At 36.4% G+C, this 24553-nt stretch overlaps 1 protein-coding gene across 2 annotated transcripts in view; it reads right to left on the bottom strand.

Moving 5' to 3' along the window:
• Nucleotides 1-24553, bottom strand: part of CDKAL1 (CDK5 regulatory subunit associated protein 1 like 1) — a 668649-nt gene that overhangs the window by 15515 nt on the left and 628581 nt on the right. For both annotated transcript variants that reach the window (XM_027874274.1, XM_027874355.1), the window contains 2 exons: nucleotides 11006-11089; nucleotides 4130-4294 (listed from right to left, as the gene is read on the bottom strand). In XM_027874274.1, coding sequence (XP_027730075.1) covers nucleotides 4130-4294; nucleotides 11006-11089 — 249 coding nt within the window. The remainder of the gene's footprint in view (nucleotides 1-4129; nucleotides 4295-11005; nucleotides 11090-24553) is intronic.

A 24553-nucleotide genomic window follows, 5' to 3' on the forward strand; every position in this document is an offset into this window, starting at 1 on the left:
GTTTCCTCTTGTCCTCATCCTAATAGAGGCACAGTGTTTTTGCCTTTGATAAGCCTCAGGTGTAGATATGGTTATTATTTAGATAGTACAGGGAACTGCAAAGGAAAAGCAGAGAGAAAGGACGGTACTAGTGAAACTAAAACAGAAAAATTAGACATGGCCTTTTAGCTTTCAAGATAATGAACAAACCATGTTTGTATTCTCCTGCATTCCAAAGGCAGGCTTGTAGCTCTATCATCAAATCTAATTGTGCACACAGTAGACACTTCATAAATACTTGTGCATGTTTTTAATGATAGTGTATTTATCCAAACTAAGTTCATTATATAGAAGGCCAACAATATCCTTCAGGAATAAAATGCAATGGAATTACATTTTTTTACTCTTCATCTCTCCTCATCTCATATCTCCTGATTGTTTAGTTCCTAGTATAAGATTAATCCTTAGATAAAAGAAATAAATCCTGTCTAGTAGATGTCCAATTCAGACCTCTGTGTATTTTGTCAAAAACACAATTGAAAATACAAAAATGCTCTTTGATTCCAAAGTATCTTTGGTGATTTTCACCTGATATTTCTTCATACTAAATGTTTTTGTTCACCATCAAGATAGTTTCATTATTGTTTGAGAAAGAATATCAGTTTGCCATAGTGTTATCTATTATGGAATAGTAATATTACACACACACACAAACACACGTGTGTGTATATATGAGAGAGACGCATATTTAGCTTTACTTCAGATGGAGGAGAATACAAACATGGTTTGTTCATTAAAAGTTCCAGGATACCAAAGTCTTTTCACTATGAAGGGATCCTCAGATTAGTAATAGTATGATCAAACAAAAGCAGAATACTTTGTGTACTTCAGTATAATGTAAGTAACATTTTAAAAGTATCAATACATTTTATAACCTTCAGTATCTAACACAACTTTAAATGGGCTTTACAATAGACAGGTGGAGAGGGCCTTCACTTTTCTACCTTGCAAAGTGAGGAAGCTGGGCTTGATTCCTGAGGCACGAAAGTTCAATAATTCTGCGAGTCTCCTTAACAGATGTGGAAAGTTATAAATCTGGAAGCAACAGGATCACAGAAAGGGACTTTGCAGAAAATGAACTGTCTTAGGAGGGTAGGTATCCTGGAACTTTTAATTTTCTGGGTGGTAAAAGGGAAGTGAGTGTATTGAACCATGCTTATTAATTTATAAAGAAATTAACAGGATGTTACAATACCACAGACTGATGATGGGAGGGCTATGCCTCAGCTTTTGTAGAACATTGTTCTTTAAGTCCTGATAAAATTAGAGATGAGATTTAGGTTTTCACTATTTCTAAAAATAATCAGCATCATTTTTGTCATTCTTTCCTATTCTCCCCTTCTCCTCTCTTCTCCTCTATGGAACAAAAAATGTGTAGAAATAAGAAGATGATATTGATATACGTCTCTACACTGTCTCTCTTTTGGAGTCTAATTTCTAGAGGGCAGTGAGCTTGTACTCATATCTCTATTACAAACCCCACTACCATTTCTCCTACTCATTTACAGAGTGGTATAAGTTTTACAAATACACAGAGTCTTGTACTTAATCAGCACTTAATAAAGGTTTGTTGAATTGAATTTACTTGATATCTATACTCATTAAGTGTTCTCGGTTAACATTTCTAAATTTACAATCTTAGAAAAGGAAGAACCCGAGTTTCCTAACTCACCATCTAGTTTTTCTTTCATTATATCATGATACTTGTAATAATTATTTCAGACATCCTAAACAGCCAATGTATAAAAAAGTGAGATTATGTCCCTGAGGCCACTTTGATGAGGACAAAGTCTGGCCAAATAACTAAAGAAGACATTCTCATACTATGCAGTTGCCTGCACTGATATGAGTTCCTCCAACAATAATCTTTTATCACAATAGGAATGAATTTCTTCAGCATGACATTTTTTACTTGAAATATTTGGCAATAGGAAGCCCACTTACAAAATGTCCTGAAAGAGGATAGCTTTCAAAAAACTAAGAAATCACCTGAAAATTCACCAACAATAAGAGAATTCTCCAGGACAGAAATTCTCATGGGGGGCTGGCTCTACAGGGATGAACATGGATTAACTAGAGAGGTGACAAATTCTTTTGTAAAACCTGTGCCAAGGATATTATAGAAAGGATTACCATTAGGTACAGGTTGATAAAATCTGAGGTCCCTTTTAACTCTGGGATTCTCATTTTGTGAAAGTAGCTGGTGTGAAAAATGGAAGCCATTAACTTCCAGAAACAGAAATTATTTTGTGGACTCCTATGTTCCCCACCAACTGAGGTTATAATGAAGGACAACACAGAGCAGTGGAAAGGACAGCAGATTCAAAGTCAGGAGACCTCAGTTTGAGTGCCAACTATGCCATTCAATGTCTTAACTTGTCTCTGGGCCTCAGTTTCCCAGTTATAGTCGGTGGCTTTTCAGACGGACCAACAGACAGGATCAAGGAATGTCTATGGGCCTGATATTTCCTTAACTGACTCTAACTTCCTTTTTTTCCATTTCTCCCTGTGTCTTACCTCTCCTTTACCTATTCTTTTTCACTGATACCTCTAATAGCTCCATCCATCCCTGCTTTCCTAGGGCACTGCTCTTGTTCTAGCTTAATTTTTTTCCTTGACACTAGTAGTTCAACTTTACACTGTTCTCTGCTCTGGAGTATGCCACACCTTTGTCCTATTACCCATCCCCATTTCTGTTGAGGTTATCACCATATTTCAGATCATCATCCACGTTCATAAACTGAGTTATCCTCTACTCCCTCTCTCACCTTTCATATCTCATCAGTTGCTAAGTCTTGTTAATTTTATGTCCATAACATCTCTTGTATAAGTTCCCTTTTCTCTACTCACATAGTACCTACTTTAGTTCAGGCCCTAATTATCTTTTGCCTGGACTATTGCAACGTCCTCATAATCCAAAGTCAAATCTCTCCCCTTTCCACACTATACTTTACACAGTTGCCGCCAATTTGTAGTTTTGGCTTTTCTCACTAGTAAATTCCAGTAACATACATTACATGTTATGATACTACCTAGTTTCATTATCAGTCAAAGAGATTACAATAAACACCAGATTTACTACATACATGTGCTGTCAAAGCATGAGTAATGTCATTCTTTCCCCTCCAGGTTCCAACATGCAGAAGGAGTTCCATTAAAACCACCAAGACAGTAATAAGAAAAGATAATCCTAATAATAGTACACTATCACTGCTTAATACAAGCTATATTTCCCTCATTTTATGTTAATATACATTTGCAATTTATTTTAAGAAGGAAAAAGACAACACACAGATAGAAACAATTTTGGAATTACATGGCTGGATAAGCCATCAGCTATCTTTCTTCCATATGTTAAACCACGGCTACATACTTTTTCTGGAGTGCCTAACAATTGTGCTGGAGAGAGGACCTCAAATGATGCTTAGCAATGTGATACACATTTTCATTTCACACTCCATCAGCTTTTACAACTGAGGCTCAATGAAATGTAAGAGGGAGCTTGGCAAACAGCCATATTTACCAAGGTATAAAATAGGGGTCATGTTACTTGTTTTTTTCATAGAAATAAAAAAATGTTTAATTTTCACTCCACATGACTTAGGCAGATACCACACAAAGACCCTACTTAAAAGTACTGTAAACACACACACACACACACTGACATGGTTTAGTATCTGTTCAAAGGTCTATCTGTATGCTGCCACAAATAGCTTTGTAAGGGATGAAAAAACATCTGTCCCTCTACCACATCCTTGTCTCCCCCCCCCCACTCCCAAGATCTACTAACTTAGAAACATATTGGATTAGATATTCTTTAGTGTTAAATCTTTCACCTGCAAATAATGGCTTTTGCCCTCTATGCACAGCCTGGCACCAGAAACAGCTTATTTCCTTTCCAGGCAGAGAAGTAAAGCTACAGGCATCAGCAGAAGCATCTCTCTAATACAGATTTCAATCTGTCAGAAAGGATTAAAGCCTCATGCATACATAAAAATAAATGATAACAGAAACATAGCCTGAAATCATTGTGCTTGTAACAGCTATCGTTTTTACTAGTCTAGTAAAGGAGAAAAATATATTTACTCACCTCTGTTAAACCAGAAACTTCTCCCTTTGCTAATGGTTTACTGATGGATGGGGTGTACACCTTGGCACTAGACACTGGCTGCCCCTTCATAAAGTGTTTTCCTGATTCATAAATGTCCACTTCAACCATTTTCCCCATGAACATGGGGTTCTTTGGCACAAGCACCTGTAAAGAAATTACATTAAAGTGTAACCAAAGGTTATACTTGCTTTTTTAATTATACATTGAGATTTACAAAGATAACATTTCAATAGAATATGGGTTTTTAAATTTTTACAGAAACAAATTTTAAAATTCTGCGCATCTGAACAACTAGCATTTCAACTACTTTCCTGTCTTATCATCCTCCTGAATGGTTATAGGAAATTTTATGGCACTAAAAGTAGATGAGGAAAAAGATAGAAGTTTTCACTGAGGGGTCTAGCCCTGTGGTAGTTCTATGTTACTCAGTGTTGAGAAAAGGTATACAAACTATACACAAATTACAAAGAACTTCTGATTTTTCTGATAAGAGACAAGATAATTATATTCTTGATCATCTTATCATCACCCATAAGTGTTCTACTTACATGTTTATAAATTGAAAGCTCCTTTATTTGGTAATCTTTTACCCTTCCAATGTCCCTAGTGTCTCACAAACCCTAACCAAGTTCTTTATCCTTATTATGACCTTCATTCCTTCACCCCTTCAGTTCTTTCCCAGGTTATCACCTCTACACTGGTTACACTCTTCTTCCTTCCCCATCTTCACCCCTTGGTAAACTAATTGAACTCTATACTATCTTCACATCCCTTACTCCATTATTCTATCACAGATCACACTTTCCGCAAACTCAAACCTGGATGACTGCTATCATCTCCCTCTTTGTTCCTATATATATGCTGCTGAACAGAGCTGGAGGAAATCTAGAAACTGCTGATTGGGGGCACTACACATTTATGTTATCTGACTTCAATTGGGTCCTCACTGTGAGAAGACAATCATTCTATTCCTCCCAAATCAATTCACTACCCCACTCTCCACAGTGGTTGTACTAAACATTCTCATTTCTCTTCCCACCACAGCACCATTTCACCTAAAGGCCTTGCCTCATACTTTAGCAAAAGCATTCGGGCCATTTGTCAAGACTGCCCTCTTTTCCTTACTCTCTCATCTCATATCACTCATACATCTTCCTCTATTACCTCTTCCTTCACTCTGATCTTGGAAGAAGAGATGGCTTTATTCCTTGCCAAGACCAACCCCACTATACACACCCTTGATATCATCTCTTCCTATCTCCTTCAGCATACTGTTCCTACTATCTTCCCCACCCTTCATCTTATCTATCTACTAAATCCTTCTCTATTGCCTATAAACAAGCCCAAGTCTTCCCCAGCCTTTAAAAAAACAAAACAACAAAAAACACTTGATCCTACAATCTCCCACAAACTACAATACCATATGACGAGATACATAAATCCTACAAATGTAAGATGTGCAAATTTAGAGCCAGCTCCATTCCAAATGTTCATATGGACTATTTGTGACCAACCTGTGGTAGAGCCTTCTGAGCTTACTGGTCAGATGAGCTACAGTCAGACACACTGCACTTGGACCCCAACATAATAATGTCATTTTGGTCCTCTTTGAGAATGAAGGACAACAACCAATCCCTTATCTCTCCTCTTCTCAGTTAAACTCCTTGAAAAAGTCATTTTCACTAAGCGCCTACACTTTCTCTCCATTTACTCTTCTAAACCTTCTGCAACCTGACTTGAAGTATTCACTGAACTGATACTTCTCTCTCCAAAGTTACCAATGACCTCTTAATTGCCAATGCTAATGACTCTCCCCTTCTTTTTCTCAATCCTTATTCCTTATGATCTCTCTGCAGTATTTGACACTCGATCACATCTTTTCTGAATACTCTCTCCACACTTGGTTTTCGTGATATTACTGGTTCTCCTTCTACCTGTTTGACACTCCTCAGTTTTGTTTGCTGGATCTTCATCCACATCATGCCCAACAGCTGTGGGTGTTCCACAAAGGCTCTGTCCTGAGCTCTCTTCTTTTTCCTATACCAACTCATTTGGTAATCTCATCTGCTCTAATGGGTTCAATTATTATCCTTATATATTATTCCTTATATGACTACAAGATCTAAAATCGAGCCCTAACATCTCTCCTGGCTCAGTCTCACCTCAATGATCTAATAAATATCTTGAAATGGATGTCTTGTAGTCCACTGAAGGCAACAACTCATTAGATTATAAGCTCTTTGATGGCAGGGACTATCTGTTACCTCTTTTTGTATGCCCAGTGCTAAGCATGGTGTCTGGCACAGAGCAGGTGTTTAATAAATGTTTATTGAACTGAAAATCAGTATGACTAAAACAGAACTCATCTTTCTCTTCTCAACTTTCCTGTTACTGTTAAAGGTATTACCATCCTCCCACTTATCCAGGCTTGTAATCTTGGTATTATCCTCAATTCCTCATTCTTGCTCACCCCAGATATTCAATCTTGTTATTTCCAACTTTGCAACACCTCTTGTGTACATCCTCTTCTTTCCACTCACACAATTATCAGTTTAGTTCAGGTCCTCATCATCTCTTATGTGAACTATTACTATTACCTTTTAAATAGCCTTCCTGCCTCAAGTCCCTCCCTACCCCAATCTATCCTCCATTCAGCTGACAGAGATTTTTCCAAGGCACAGGTCTGCCAATGTCACACTCCCTCACCCCACCTCTTGCAGAATAAATACCTGTGTATCCTTATATCTCTATCACCTTTCAAGATCAAACAGAAAGTCTGTTGACATTTAAAGATCTTCTTATTCTTGCCCCTTCCTATCTTTCCAGTCTATGCTCCTCTCCACGATCCAGCTATACAACATACAACTATTTGCTATTTCTCATATAACACATTCTATCTCTGAGCTTTTGTAGTGGGCATCCCCTATACATGGAATACTCTCCTTCCTCATCTTTTCCTCTGAATTTCCCTCATGGCTCAGTTCAGATCCCAACTTCCGCAAAAAGCCTTTCTTGACCTCTAGCTGCTAGTGACTTCCCCAATGAGATTCCTTTTAATCTACTCTGTCTATACACCGTGTATGTGCCCACCTATTTATGTATGGCCTCCCATAACAGAATGTGAGATCCTTTAGGTGAGGACTGTTGTTACCTTTCTTTGTATTCTTAGAACCTAATATAGTGCCTAGTATATTGCAGTAGCAGTTGTAGTAACTATTATCATTATTAGCATTTATACAAATAAGATTTGCAAAGCGCTTTACAATATTATCTCATTTGATCCTTTTAACACTAGTCACTATTATTAATTCCAATTTTCCAGTTGAGGAAACTGAGGCACACATAGGTTACATGACTTGCAGGGGTCACTGGGTATTAAGTGCCTGCAGCTGGACTTGAACTCAGGTCTTCCTTATTCCAGGCCTACCACATTATCCACTGTGCCATCTTACTGCCTCCACACAGGAACGACTTTACAAATACTTGTTCATTGGCTGCTTATTGACAGGTACAAGGGATGCTGTGTAGAGGAAGGAATGATGGGTTTGGAACCAGAGGGGATCACATTCACTAGAGCTGCATTACTTAACTATAGGCAAGTAACTTTAGTTCTCAGTGAAATCAACTGAGGTAACTCTAATGAAAAAAACATTTTTATTAGATATCCTATTATTTGTCAGCATAATAGTTGTAAGTGATGTTTGAAAAATAATATTGCGTTTATTTTTTTTCATTCAGAGACTGGAGACAGAGGCAGAGCAGCTAAAAGAAAACTTCTCCTACATCCCCAAATGAGGCAGGTTGCTATCCGGTTCTTTCCTTTTCTCACAAAATCAGTTTGATTTTCACTTCTAGAGTCCTACTCTTTAAAAATCAGCTTCTCTGAAGTGGGACTTCTTTTGGCTGATTCACAGGAATCTGTTAGAAAGATTCTTTTCACTGGAGTTGGGGATACCTAGTTTACCTCAAACTTTCCCTTCTCTGACTTGGTGGCTTGCCTGTTTTATTGTGCTGCTTTTCTAGAACAGAGGCTATTTGAAAGTTATTTCAAGCAAGGATATAATAATTGAATATGCATTAGGTGAGTTTGCAGCATAAATCTACTAACTCATATGTTGTGATACACTGCACTCTAATGACATATTCACCTTTGTATCTCAGCTTATTTTACAAACAATAATTCTGATGCTATCCCTGATATGTTCAGTCATGGGGGAAAAAGAGAGAGAAGCTGGATTAATCAGATCTGCACCAAATCTCTTCAAGGAAGACAACTAGAACTCGAATCTTCTCATACATATCCTTATTTTGAGGAATACTGAGGACGACGACTTAGGGGAAAAAAAATTACCTCTAGCTCAACACTGTCAGGTTGTAAAGTTACATATCAGAAAAATTAATTGAAATAGTCTTCAATATCTGTAAATTAAATCTCTGATGCAATGGAAGGAGTTATTTATTAGTCATGACTGGGAAATCACTCTTTCTGGGCCTCAGTTTCCTTACATGAAAACTGAGGGAAATAAGGAAAGGAGGTTGAAACAGTTAAATTATTGATTTCTAAAACTGGGTGTAAGGTTTCTTCCTGCTGTGAACACTTTAATTAAAAAAATCTAGATAGCAAACTTGAAGTTAAATAATATTCTAGGGTAAAATATCTGTTGCCAAATCCCTGATCTTGTGCTTTGAACTGAATGAATAGCAAAAAGCTTCCTCCTTCCCCTATTATTTAATAAATGGAAAAAGCCTTCCTCTTTAAATGGAAGGAAACAGTTAATGAGGCATGCCATTGCCTTTAAAATGAAAAAAGTTCCCTGCTGAGAAAAAAGCCCAAGTGGGAAAGGAGAGAAGGGGAAGAAGGAAGAAGTGGTAGTAATGTAGTCAGTCAGTCTTACCCCTGTGGCTGAGCATCATTCTGGCCTGTAAAAGAACACTATTCTTTGGGATACCTGGAGAAGATACAGGGATGGTGATGTATCTTCAGGTTAAAACATGGAATAGTAAGAATCCTTAATTTTATCTGCAAGCTATCCTTCCTTCTGAGTGTGCCACAGCAGTGACTCCTATGCATTTACTGTCCAGTCTGAAACTGAGTGCAAAGCACTCAGATTATATAGCACTGAGAACAGGAAATCAACTCCACCTATTCTTTCCATGGTCTCATGCCCCCTATAAGGGGGCACCTAGATGATCACCAGTGCTCACTGACCAGCAGCTGCCCAGTCTACCAAGCCAGTCTCAGAACTTTCAGTGGCTACCACAAAGAAAAACTCAGAGAAAAAATTAAGACTTCTTTTCTCCTGGGAAAAGTAGTAGTAGAGGCAGTAGTAGTAGAAGTAGTAGCAACGGTAGTAGTGGTGGTAGCAGTGGTAATAGTAGTTATAGTAACAGTAGTAGCAGTGGTAGTAGTTGTAGTAGCAGCAGCAGTAGTAGTAGAAATAGTAACAGTAGTAGCAGTATAATAGTAGCAGTGGTAATAGTAGTAGTAGAAGTGATAGTGGTGGTAGTGGTAGTATTAGTAGTAGTAGTGGTAGAAGTAGCAGTAACTATTAGCTGCTCCTAGGGAGTCAGGAGTAGCATGCAGAAAAGTAGAACAAAAGATTTATATTTTTATACACATATAAGTATATGTATACATATATTATAAAAGGCAATTAGATAAACATCATGTGTACATAATTTCCATTGAAATAAGCCTTTTCTACTTCTGTCAGTACTTTCCCCAATCTCTATATCCATATCTTTTTTTATTTTTTTAGGCAAGTGGGGTTAAGTGACTTGTCCAGGGTCACACAGCTAGTAAGTGTCAACTATTTTGTCTGAGGCTGGATTTGAACTCAGGCTCTCCTGACTTCAGGGCCAGTGCTCTATCCATTGTGCCTCTCTACATCCATATCTAAGCTACACATTGACATTTATATTTAATTCCTCTACTCATCATAAAGCTCCTTGTATCTCTGTGTGGCTTATTTTAATTTTTCCTAAAACATATAAAAGAACCATTCTCTGACTCTATCATCAGAGTGGACATTCTCTGTAGAAGGAGTAAAACAGGGGTGTGGATGATTAGGGAATCTAGGCTACCTCCTTTCTCCAACTTACTGCTATTCTTAATGTAAAATCTGGTCTAGGTCTTCTCATCTTGGAGTAGACCTCCTTTTCTTCTCTGCCTTCTGCCATCACAGCCAAGGTAGACTCTAGGAGAAGTATAAGGCAGCATGGTGCAATGGAAAAGATGCTGGGTGTGGAGGCAGAGGACCCAGTTTCAAATTTGATCTTTATCACTCATTTGCTGCATAACTTTGGGAGAGTCACTTAATCTTTCTGGGCCTCAGTTTCCTCATCTTTAAAATGACAGAGTTGGACTACCTGACCTCTAAGGTCCCTTCCAGCTCTAAATCTATGATCCTATGATAAAACTGGTAGCTAAAAAGGAAATGGTAAGGAACCTCTGCTAATTAGGCTCCCTTTTATCCCTGTGTCTTACAAAAACCCTCCTTATCTTCAGAATGCCTTTTAAGAAGTTTTCTCCAGTAGGTTATATGAATTTTGACAATGCCCCCAGTTCTACCTTTCACTCCCCATTTACAACTGACCAGTCCCAAATCCCCAAAGTCAGAGACTTGCCCTGTTATAAGTTAATGTGAATTAAAGTACACTTACTATGTAAACTCTGCTGTAAATAGTTTGGGAGTAGAATAAATTCCATGAAGATTTCTATGGCTCAGCCCAGCTGGCTGGAGCCAGTCTTTATTTCTTCAATGATTTTATGTGAATGGTTTCACTTTCATTACTTATTATTCTTGTTAGGGGAAAGCTCAGATTTATAGAAAATTTTACAACAGGGCTTATTACCTGCTCGTAGAATTGATTGTGTGCAACATAAAACTTGGAATCAAAAGATTCTTCTGTTACCAGCACTTGCTGTCTTTCACCAATCTGTGGGGAGAAGAAAAAAAAAATAAGAGGAAAGGGAGAAGAGAAGGAAGTGCTTTACAAATATTGTCTTATTTGATCCTCACAACAACCCTGAAAGGTAGTTGATATTCTCATCCTCTTATTACAGAGAAGAGGAGACTGAGGCCAACAGAGATGAAGTGATTTGCTCAGAGTCATATAGCTAGTAAAGCATCTGAGGCTGCATATGAACCCAGGTCTTCCTAACTCCAGGTCCAGAGTTCTATCTACTGTATCACATAGCTGCTTTGGGAAAGATGACAATAGTTGTTGCAAACTCCAAACATAAATTATTAATACAAACTTTTGATTAATTCAATTCAATTCAACAAACATTTATCAAGCACCTACAATGTGCCTAACAGCACACTCTCTGCCTGAATTTAGGACAGATTGAGATAGCTGCTTATTATTTCAACAGTTGAAACAAGGATAGCCTTGTACCAATTCAAATGTACTGTGAGATATGATGATGTGAGACATGATAATAAAAAATCAGCATAACTGGAAATCTTATCATTTTATCACACAACTGATCAGAAAGTCTGATCTTAGTTCCTCCCTCACCAAAGATAATGAAGGCTTAAGATGAAAAACAAAAGCAAAAAAACCCCATCCAAACATCATTTTGTTTCTTGTAACCAAGTTGCAAAATCAGTCAGAACAAGCTGCTTTCAACTCAAATTTGTGGAAATATTTTGGCAATAGGAAAGAATAATAATAAACATTTATCTGAGTGATGAGGGGCGGAGGAAAATGCCTCTGATTAGTAGCAGACTAAGCACTTGCATTTAAACATTTTATGTACTGTGTATATTTTCAGGCCTTGTTCACTTATTTCCAAAGTTATTTTCATCTTTCTATGTCTACCTCTGCACCAATCATCTATTTTTGTCATATATTTTCGTGGCAAGCAAATAACAATAATTTCTCACGTGAACATAACACTTTAAAAGTTTGAAGATGTCAGAAATACAGGACTAGGATGTTGTTGCTGGATCAAAGAAACAATGGAATGAAGTGAAAAAAGGTACTACTGAAACCTACACCTTTCATAGCTATAATGTGAATTCAGTTAAAAAGCTGGCTCAAGAAACTCTTTATACTGGAAATCGCTGTCATTTCCAAGTTTATCACACTGTGAAACGTATTCTTTAAAGTATCAGTTATTTTTTTATGGTGCTGCCAAAATGTCTAACACAGCCAACCAACTGTATTATTTGGTTATAGCATGACTTCCTTTTGGCTTTGCTGCCTGACAAACTCAACCCCCCCAATTAAATCAGGTTAGCAAGCTGACTAAAAAAATATCCTCTTCCCATTTATATAGAGACTTGTCAACATGTTCTGGCTATAGACATTTAGGAAACATAAACACAGCTGTATTAAGGACTACCTGTTAATAAAAAAAGAACACCTAAAACCAACCCCTCCCCCTAAAAAAAACCCATCTTACAAAACTCAGATTCCCGAGCTCATCATAATTTGCCAAATGTAGAGATGGCCTTTAGCCAAAGGTTGTAAGGTCTCATAGATGGTAGCTATGAGAGATTTATCCACAAAAGATAGGAAGAGTTAAATAGCAGTTATTCAAAAATTAAGAAGTCAACAAGAAAGTTTTTTCAACCTTCTGTTTGTGCTTCAATGGCCATATTCATGAAATACACTGGGCAGGCTTGGATTGTACTAAAGTATATCTCTTTGAGAGAAAACTTGATGTTTGCACACAGTTCACAGTGTGAGCTGCTTATAACTTAGGATAAGTACCTGTCAATGGTTCTTGAAGAAGTCTGTAATTATACTTCAGCTAACATTATTAAGTTTTCAGAAAATTAATCTAATATAATAATAGGAAATTGTAGAATATTGAGGAGTTTTGTTGCTTTCTCCTCAGCAATAGAGTTAATGCAGGTAGGTAGCTATGCATACATACTGCCCCTTACATATAATATGTATTGACTTGTAGTTCTGTGTTCTAACTGTGATGGCAATAGATGCCTGATAGTAAAGGAGGGAAACCTATGTTTCCCAAGAACACTAAGTGATGGTGAGTAGATAGATGCTATTTATGCTACTTCTTATCACGAATAATGGTCTTGTGAAATGTGGAGGGCTATAGATAAGACCGTCTCCTTGTAGCTCCATCAGAAGAGAGAAAATTGTAGTTAGAGGCTAGGATGCCTCTTTGGCTACTATGAAGGACCTTAGAGGTCATCAAGTCTAACCAAATCTTCATTTTCAAGATAAACAAAATCAGACCAAGCGAGGGAAAGTATCTTGTCAAGTTCAGTCTCCTTCCTACGGCCCCCAAATGCAGTGCTGATAACCATTTCTGTCTGTATGCTCTTCTCACTTGGGATCCCCTTTCTTCTCCTCTCCTCTCGTCTCCTCCAATTACACAACCTTTAAGAGCTAGTTCAAGACCTCTTATCTTCATGAAGCCTCCTACCTCCAAGACCTCCATACCTCAATGACTCAGTTTTTTGTTGTTTTTTTTTTAAGTGCAAAATGATGGGTTAGACTCTAAGGCTTCTGAAGTTCCTTTCACCTCTAGTTGGATAATCCTATGATTCTAGTTATCACTTGCCTCTTACTCTATGTCATGAGATTCTAACTTCCTGAGACAATCTTTGGGAAAAAAAATGTTTGGAAGCTGGCACCCAGGGAAAAATACATGGATAAGTCTTTGAGAGTGGCATCACCACTGGAAAGGGCCATCCACAAAGGAGGATAGGGTCCACAGCAGATAGCACTATGTGCTCTCTTCCCAACCTTTCTATATGGGAGACAACCAATTAAAAGGAACTTCAAGGGCAGTCTGATGAGTACGTAATAAGGGGAGAGGAATACTGAACTCAGTTTAATTCAGTTTAATAAGTGCTGCATCACACCAAAAATCTGGTTTGGTTTTGTTTTTGTTTTCTGAGACCAGGTCTCCCTATATCACCCTGGCTGGAATTGCAGTGCTCATTCAGAGTCCTGATTCCATTACAGATCATCCTGGTAGCTTTGAGATGCTCTGTTTTTGACCAAGGTCAGTTTGCCCCTTTTTAGGCGGTCTCTGGTACCTTTCCTACCCCACCCCACCTCCACTGGTGATAGATTTAGTGTGGACATTTGATCAGCTCATCAACTATATCTCATAACTCTTAAACTCAAGAGATCCACCGGACTTCCCCAGCAGCCAGGATTAGAAGTATGCACTACCACCCCTGGCTGATACTAGTAATCTCAAAATACACAAAGAAGATATCAGCATGTTGGGTGGCTTATGGAGGATTTATGAGAGAACATAGTTAAAACCTGTAATGGATAAAAATCATGGATAAGGAGTACTACCCATTCAAGTCAAGGAAATCACAGATCCATTAAAAACAAAACAAAACAAGGATGTTCAAGGTATTTTGGCAGGTGCTAGGTACACAAAGATAAAAAAGACAATCCCTGCTCTAAAGAACTTAAAAAGCTAATGGGGTGGATCAGATAAAACATATATACACAAATGGCTATAATAAATGGAGGAATGTAGATAAGTTCAATTAAATAAATTAAATGCATAAGGGACTGAGATGGGTGAAGAAGATACAAATGTGAAAACATGACACAGTCACTGCCTTCTAAGAGCCTGCTCCTACAAAGCCAGATGTAAAAAAAAAAAATATACGTAATAAAAGACAGACTATGATAGGGGCAAAGATACAAAGTGTTGTATAATAAAAATGGAGGAGGAAGATATCACTTTTTAGTAGGGGTGGGAGTAGAGGTAGGCAGTTACGATCAACGAAGGCTTCAACAGTTAAGAGATGAGGAGGGACTGTATCCCAGGCTTGGGGGAAATTCTATACAAATAAATACAGGAGATGGCAGAAAATATGCACAAAGGGGAGTGATGTGAAAAAGGATAGAAAGTATATTAAAACCACATTATTGAAGACCTTTTCCCCCTCAATTACATGTAAGCAAAAAATTTTAACAATTGTTTTAAAAATTTTTGAGTTCCAAATTCTTTTCTCCATTCCTTCCCTCATCCTTGAGAAGGCAAGCAATTATACATGTGCAATCATACAAAACATTTCCATATTAGCCATGTTGTGAAAGAAAACAAACCAAAAAACTCAAGAATAATAAAGAATAGTATGCTTCAATATGCATTCAGACTCCACCAGTTCTTTTGGAGGTGGGTAGTATTTTTCATCATAAGCCCTTCGGAATTGTCTTGGATCACTATATTGCTGAGAATAGCTAAGCCATTCACAGTTGATCATCCTATAATACTGCTGTTACTGTGTACAATGTTCTCCTGGTTCTGTTCACTTCACTTTGCATCAGTTCATGTAACAGTTCATGGAAGACCTTAAATGACATGCTAAGGAGTTTGGAATTTTTCTTTGGAGTATATTGTAAGATGAATATACTATTTTACAACACTTTCTGTTCCATTTTCTTGAAATATCATTTCCAAGCTTTTTTTTTTTTCAGTCATGATTTTTAGGTAATCTATGATTCTTTGATTTCTCCTTGACCTGGTTTCCAAGTCAATTGTTTTTGTAAAGATATACCTCACCTTTTCTTCTGTTTTTTCAAAGTTTTGGTTTTCATTATGATTTTTCTTTTTCTTCCATAGATGTATTGTTTTCTATTTGGCCTGTTCTCATTTTCAAGAAGTTCAGTTCTTGAATAAGGTATTAATTCTCCTTGCTACTTTGTCCTCCCTAGATATTCCATGTTGTATCTCCTGTTTAATTACTTCTCAACAGTCTTCTTCTAATAGTTTTTTTACTATTGCAGTCCTTGTGGTCAAGACATTATTTTCTCTGAGGCTTTACTTGGATTTTTTGTGAGTAGCAAACTGCTTGGATCTTGTAGAAATAGAGGACAAAGTGAAAATAGAATCTACTAGTCACCTTTTGAAAGAAACCCCTAGATGAAACTTCTCAGGAACATCATAGCCCCAATCCAGAATTTCCTGGTCAAAAAAAAAAAAAAAAAAAAGAGTGGTATCTGTCATTCTTAGGGAGTGAAGAGCTTGGAATGCAATGTTCCATAAGGCAAAAGATAAAGGCTTACAATCAGGAATAACTCACTGGAAAAACAGTATAATCTCATTGGGGAAAAAAATGGACCTTTAATAAAAGAGTATTTTCAAGAATTTCTGATAAAAAAAAAGTCAGAATAGAAACTATGAAATGAAAACATAGGAGACAAGAGAAATATTGAAAGGTACACGCATTTGATCAGTTAAAGGTAACTGTGTGAGGATGAATTATATACATGCTAATATAGGAAGAAGAAACAAATGCTCTCTCAGATTCCTAATGTAGTCAAAAGTTAGAGAAGAAGTTAAATAAGAGAGGCAGATGGCCTGGGAGTGATTTTGTTCTTCTTGATATTCTTAGCAGAAGGAAATGGGAAGGACAATACTGGGATGGAAAGGAGGAGGAAGAGAAGGGAACTTACTCTCACATAATAGGGGTGCATAAGATGAAGAATATTCAAACATGGAGGAAGGAATATGGGAAAACAGGAATCCCTTGTATCTCAGTTGCATCTGAACTGGAGAAAGGAAGAGACATTCATACACACACACACACACACACACACACACACACACACACACACAGAGTATAGTGCAAAACAGCTAATAGCTTATAATAGCTAACATTTATATAGCACTTTCAATGTGCCAGGCACAGTGCTAAGTGCTTCACAACTGTTGTCTCATTTGGTCCTCACAACAACTCTGGGAGGTAGGTGCTATTATCTCCATTTTTCAGTTGAAGATAAATGAGGAACAGAGGGAGTGGGTCAGAACACTGGAACAAGACACTATATGTATGTGGGGACTGTTTGGCACTCCACTGTGCTTGAGGGAAAGAGTCTACCACCAGGTGAGATCAGTTCTGTCCACCTAAAAGTCACCTGGGGCAGAGACCTACACTGGTAAACCACATATTTCCCGGTGTGGGAAAGAGACTGAGAAGTACTGAGATTCAGTGCCAGGGAAAGCCCTATCAGAGAGGAGGGAGTCAGAAAGTGAGCAAAATGACTGAAATTATCAAAGATCTGAGGAAGAAGAAAATTCAAAGACCATGAACAAAAGCAGAAAATAAACAGGGAAAACATTAACAGAAGGAGTTACGACTGTCAGATCTAGTAAAGGATTTCAGGCATCTATAAATAAATGCTGCAAAACAGAGAAATGATCCAACATTTGATGAGACAGAGGTCTTTGTAGAATTGGAGGAGAACATGGAATCAAAATATCTTGTTCTTGAGAGGTTTAGAAGAGAAATTTATAGCAGAATTTATGTCCTACTCAGCAAAAACAATTGGCAGAACAGAAAAACTGGAATCTGTGACGTTAAGAATCACTTTACCAAAGAAACAAAAGAAAGAACAATGAATTGGGGATGCAAATAATCAGAAGTAAAGGAAAATTCGGAAGAAAATTAAAAAATAATTGTAACTGTTACTGGGAAGAACTCATCCATAAAACAGAAGACTATAACAAAATGGATTAGAAAAAAATAATCCAACAATGTGCTGTTTCCAAGAACTATACTTGAAACATAAAGATTAACATGGAGGTAAAATGAGGGCCTTGAGAAACTGTTATACTTCAGGTGTATTAAAAAAGGCTGGGGTAGGAACCATGATTTCAGACCAGACTATAGTAAAAATGGACACAAGAATAACTGATATAATCAAAATATCTATGTGGTATAAAGGCAACATAGGTAACACAGCAATATCAATACTTTATAAATGTACTGAACAGCACAGTATTTAAATACTTAAAGGAAAAGTTAATCAAATTGTAGGTAAAATGGATAGTAAAACTATAATAGTGGAGAATCTTAATATAACCCATTCTGATCTTGACAAATCTAACAACACAACAAAAAGTATAAGACCTACAAAGATAACAGATCTTTGGTGATACATATTTTATAACTATGCATTGCATATTTTAAAAAACTGATCCCCTTACTGGGGCATAAAAACGTCAGAAACAAATATGGAACAGCGTATAGAAATACTAAATATTCACCTGCTGTTTATTTACTGCAGTAAAAATTATATTTAAAAAGGGCCTTTGAAGAAAGAATTAAAAAGTAGTTGGAGAATAAATAAACAAATTCTAAAGAAGTGTTGGGTCAAAGGACAAATCAAAGAAACAACAGAAAATTTCATCAAAGAACGTGACAACAATGAAAGAACATACACAAAGCTATGCGATGTAGCTAAGGAAGTTTTAAGGGAAAATTTATCTCTATGTTTGTATTAGAAAAATAATTCATTATATTAATATATCATGAATTTCAAAAGGTATTTCCTAATTAATGGACATGGTTTCTAGTTCTTTGCTATCACAAAGAATACTGCTAAGAATATCTTGGTATATACTGTATTTCGGTTTGTTTTCTCTGTCTCTATCATTAACTTCCTCAGTGTATATATGCAAGATTTAATGTATTTCTCTATCAATTTTCCCCTAGGTTTTGTCAGGCTTATGTAACAACCATCATACAGGGAAATAAGTCCTGTGGAGAAGGGGTCAGCCATCCTCACAAACTGCTAACCAACAAGACAGCCTATCTGAAGCTATAAGGTCCCCAGAGGGGGAGACAGGAGGCAGCATGGGTTAAGCAAATCAAGCCACCACCACCTGTACTACCATCTTACCTTAGATGTGGATGGAGATACCCCAGGGATCTGAACTTAAGACCTTTCAGGAAGCAACCCCTGTGGAGATGCTCCTGCAGATGCTACGGCCACACCTTTTGAAGATCACACAGAGGAAAATTCTTGGCACCCCAGTACTTGGTGCTATAAAATGGTTCAATTCTATCTATCTAAAATAGATATGATTTTATTAGTGGAAATGATATTATAGAACAGGCATTAACATCTGCTTTGCTGCTGTAACCTATGGACCACGGGATCTTTCTATCTGATTTACAGCAACTCTATGTATTGTCAACCCTTTAAAATGTGGGCTCCTTGAGAGAAGAGACTGTTTTATTTTGCTGTTTGTACCCCAGGGCCTAGCACAAGGCTTTGCATGTAGTAATTGTTTAAAAAAATCTTTTATTCATTCATTCACTGGGCATTACCCAAAGGCCAATGGAGAAGAGCAAGGCAAGGATAAGTAGGCAATAAAGCACTACTTACTTTTTTCTACTTATAACTTTTATTTCATTTTTTTCAATTTTTAAAAATTCTGCACTTAATAAACATCAACTAAAATAAGTATTTCCACATAAAATAGGACAGAGAGGATCATACATGAAACTCAATCTCTATAATATATGTTATTTTTTGTCTTTTTAAGTATGTAATTTAACATGTTAATATCAAAGCTGTCTTGCTTGTCTTTGATGATTTCTGGCTTTCCTGCTGGTCTTTTCTCCATTTCAAAAACAAGTTTCAGTGACCTTCTTTTCTTTTCTTTTTTGGGGGAGGGGGACAAAACACTCCTTTATTCCCTTCTCCTCTACTCCACCCTCCTCAAATTGAGAAAAAAGAAAAATAAAACATTGTATTCATCCTTAGAGGTAGTACTTCCATCAAAAGAGATCACAGATCAAGTGAAATATATAGAAATACTAATGATATTGCATTTATCTTAAATCCTACCATTTAGCTGAAGTTCTTCATCCCATTTTTGTTGTTTTTCTTGGACTTTTAAGATAAATTATAAACATTACCCACAAATAATAATATTTCAATATCCTCTTTGCCAAAACTAATACGTTATTCCTTTAACTTTTTTATTACTATATGATGTATCTAGAGATATATCAAAAATAATAGTGAGCTTACAACCTTGCTTTCCTCCTGTTGATAATGTTGAAAACTCTAATAGTTCTCCAAAGGAGATTATTTTGGCAAGTGACATCAGAGATAACTTTGAGATTTTAAGCCATCTGGGATTATGGTAGTGCCAATAACAGTAATAAGAAACTTGGGGGAAAGAGTTGATTTAGAGAAAAGATGATGAGTTCAGCTTCGTGCATGATATATTTGAAGTGCTGGCAGGCCCACCTCCTCATGGAGGTGACGGACTTCTCTGTAGATTGAGATATATAGTTTTTGGGCATGGCCAATGTAGGTGTTTAACCATACATTTTTGTTAAAAGGTGTTTGTTTGTTTGTTTTTTTTTCCTTTTCCAATGGAAGAAGTGAAGTGGATTTCTGTTAGTTAAAATTACATTTTAAAAAATAAAGTTTTGGCAGGATATTGGGTAGAGATGTTTAATTAGTAGTGATTAATAGTATGAGAAATTTGAGGATGGAGAAATCCCAAGTACTTTAGGGACAGTGAAGGGACAACGGATAGTTTGAGAGTAAAGGAAGGTTTCATGGAAGATCTAAGTAGGTATTGAAGTAAGTCAAAAACATTTTTTAAGCATCTATCATATGACAGACACTGGGGTAAGCACTAGAAGAAAAGTGTTTAAACAGGCAGTGGTACAAATGGGGTTGGAGAGGAAACTATTCTAGTCATGGGGAAAAACCATTAGCAAAGAAAACAGAAACAAGAGAAAGAAAGATGAGAAAGGTAAACAAGGAGTGAGTAGTAAGTAGTCCAGACTTTTTGGAAAGAAGAGTATATGAAGAGGAAAGATAAAGGAAAGGACTCCAAATATAAACATAACCAGTTTATACTTCATTCAGTAGGCAACGGAAGACTGCTACACTGCTACACATAATGGAAGAATAGCATTGTTAGGATGGTGTATTAGAAATAACAATAATACTAATAACATTCGCCATTTATATAACACTTCAGGGCTTACAAAGCTCTTTACATACGTTATCTCATCAGAGCCTCTCACAAGGCGGTAAATCAGGCACTACAAATATTATCTCTACTTTATAGATGAAGAAACTCAAGAACACAAAGGTTGAGTGAAGGGCACATGACCATTAAGCTAACGTCAGCGGCACATGAATTTGGTTTTCCTAACTCCAAATTCAGTGTTTTCCCTACTGCTTTATACAGAAATGGAGAATTTTGGGGGAGCTGGACAAAGCTAAATGCTCATCAGATATTAAGGTTCTGGTTTTGGGTAGGTGCGTTTTAAATATGTTGAGTTTGAAGGTTCTGGAGGCTTGACATGGAACTATTTAAAAAGCAATTAAAATTTTGGTACTGAATCTTTGAGAAGAGGTCAAGGATGGAGATAGAGATTTATAAAGAGGTGACAATTAAAGCCTTGGGAGTAGACCTGATTATAAAGGCCACATGGAGAAAAAGGTGTTGGTCAGAGACTTGGAGAATATATCAATGTTTATAGGTCAGGGAAGTAACAACAACTACTGGAAAAAGAGAAGGCATAATTAGGAAGGTAGGAGGAAATCATTGAAAATGTAACCATTGTAGGAGACATAATAAAGAAGATGATCACATAGCCTAGCTGACAGCAGAATAATCTGTGGATTGATTTTATGCATATGCATGTATATAAAGCCTCGTCTTTTTTTTTTTTTTAATACTAGCTAAAGAAATGACAAATCATCATGGTTTGGTGATGGTTGTGCCACTAGCCCAAGAGTTTCAACTTTCAGGTGTATTAGGCGAATCAGGAAGGATGCCCAAGGCAAAGGCACAGAACTACAGATAATTTATTTTGTTATTTATGATGATGACAATAATGTTAATAATTCATTTGTCTCATAACTCTTCAGCCCAGGAATGGACAAAGCAAAAGGGCTAACAAGGATTACAATTTGGGCTATACACAAAGACAGATGAACTACTTCTCCATCTTTACACACACATACACACACACACACACACACACACACACACACACCCTGCTATCCATGTCTATAGACATCTTGCCATCTGAGAAGCAAGGCCACCATATGTGACACTTCACTAAATCATTGCAATCAATCAACATCTGGAGCCTTGGATTAGATTTTTACTCTAGGTAGTATAGTTCACAAATTTTTGACACCAAAGTGCAAGACCATTTGTCTAGGTTTGGCATTTCCTAGAGGGATTACAGGAAATCTTTGCTACTAGGAATTAACAATAACAACAACAACAACAAAGATAATGAAATTGAAAGGAACACATCTTGTATAATTTTATCTCTGCAGTTTTATTTTAGCACAACCAGAAGCCTTATGTAAAAGCATGATTATAATATGAGTGATATAACAGGAACTATTAAAAACCAGGTAAAATTGTAGCTTAAAAGAGTGATCTTAAAAGGTAGCTTCAGGACATAGTAGCATACAGAACAAAAGAATTAATTTCAAAATAAAGTATTAAATGATGTTAGAATTATATGTTATTTTATATGACCTGTCACTCTTCTCCCTTTAATGGGTTGGTGGGGAGGAGATGTGGAAAGGGATTTAGAAGTTAATTTTTATTTGCAATATAAAAACATTAAGGTATGAACTAGACAAATTAGCAGTAACATGAATTGGACAATAACCATGAATTTTGACATTCTCCTATTCTATTCACAAGCATAAAAATTAAATGTGGGAAAATATAAAATATATAGATAGAATAAACTATTTTCCTTTATATATTTTGTACTATATCCATATATTGTATTTTATTCTAAAAAGTATGTGATTGGCATTTCAGGTTTAATTAATTAGTGTATATTTTTTAAAAAGCTTTATCCTATGTGGCATACAGACATAAAATTTATAATATAATGCACAAAGTATTTGAGATCACCTTATAAGAAGTCAGATAACAGTTCCTTGGTCAGGGATTTAATCCTTCATAACACTGTCTCCATGGGAAATTCAGATTTCATTAAAATAATTTCATGTTACAGCCTAATTTCGAAGAATGTAAGCTGCCAAAAGTGTGAAGACTGCCTGAACCTGGATCCTGATTTTTTGAAGCAAGCATTTCCCATTCTCATTGTTTTTCTCATTTAATCTAGGTCTATGTGTGCCTTTGGGAGTACATGTCAGTGCTGGGACCCTGGGTCACTAATTTTAGCTAGTTATATTCCATAATTGATACATTGGGTCTTAGTGGATGGGAATAAAGCATACACATACATATGTACATACATACATACATACATACATACATATGTATTTGGAGCAACAGCTAATTACATTAGTAGCAAAGTGACATTAGTAGTAAATGTGCAGGGCAAAAAAAGTAAAGAATATTAGTCTATATCATTTAAATTTGATTTCTTAGGGATTTTATGAAGCTTAAATTCTTAAAAAATAAAATAGTCCTCATTTTACAGATGGGGGTAATTTCCATATAGGTAGATGAAGGAACCTGTGCATGGGTCCCAGGCAATCACAGATGTTCCTTTTTTTAAAAATCAGTGTCACTAGAAGGAGCTGAGAAATATGACACTTGAAGAAATGGAGAAAGGAGACCAATACCCTTCTCATACTTTTGAAGATACAAATAGAAATAAATCATACTGGACTTGTTTGAGTGACAAAGGAAAGAAGAAAGGATGTATACTAAATGCCTTCTGACACTTTAATATAAAAAGGAAAAATGAAGGCACTATGAAATAATTTAAATGATAGCTGTACAAAACCCAAAACAGCCTAAAGTACTGAAATTCAGCCACAATCAGACTTAAAGTAGGGAAACATCTGTGGTTAATAAGAACTGATTTTATGTATTTAATTTCTGAAAATTTTCACTAGGCTGAATAATCAACTGTGTTATTTGTGTCACATCCATGCTCAAATTTTCCCAACTACTTGAAGTTGTGAAAAATACCAAGCTCTAAACAGATGGGCACTTACACAGAAAACACACAACTGGATAAAGAAGAGTAAGTTTCCTGTAGTACTAAGTGACTGAATGAATGTAAATGTTCATTTAGGATCCTTCTTTCCCCCTACTTACTCACAAACAGTATGAAATGACCATTAGAAGGGAGAAAACAAAAACAAAAACAAAACCCAAAATTCAATCTATAAAGAGATCTGGAGCTAGAAGGCAGTCATCCAAATCAAACAAATGGCCAGGCTATTTGGCCTAACACCTCTCAGAGGTTCTTAACCTGGGATCCAAGAGCTTGGTTGCTGTTGTTGTTGTTTTTTTTTTTAATATATTGTGATAACTGCATTTGGACATAATTAGTTTCCTTTGTAATCTTATGTATTTTATTTTATGTATTTAAAAACATTATTATGAGAAGGGTTCACCAGACACCAAAGGGTCCAGGACTCAAACAAGCTCTAAACCTTGTGAGAAAGGTTATATATTATTTAATGACTACATGGAAGCAAGGTTTTCACTGGGAGGTTGAAAAGTTAAAATAAATTGCATTTTAAGTTATAAAATATAATTTAAAAAAAAGTTATTTCTCTTTCTAGCTTCTTTTTCATATTTTTCAACTTGGAAAATGTGAGCTCCAATTTTGGAAAATCCTCTCCATCTCATTTGGGTTTGTGCTTGAGTAATTTTAGCATTTC

Source organism: Vombatus ursinus, unplaced genomic scaffold, assembly GCF_900497805.2.
Source record: "Vombatus ursinus unplaced genomic scaffold, bare-nosed wombat genome assembly UNPS02000577.1, whole genome shotgun sequence".
Lineage (NCBI taxonomy): Eukaryota > Metazoa > Chordata > Mammalia > Diprotodontia > Vombatidae > Vombatus > Vombatus ursinus.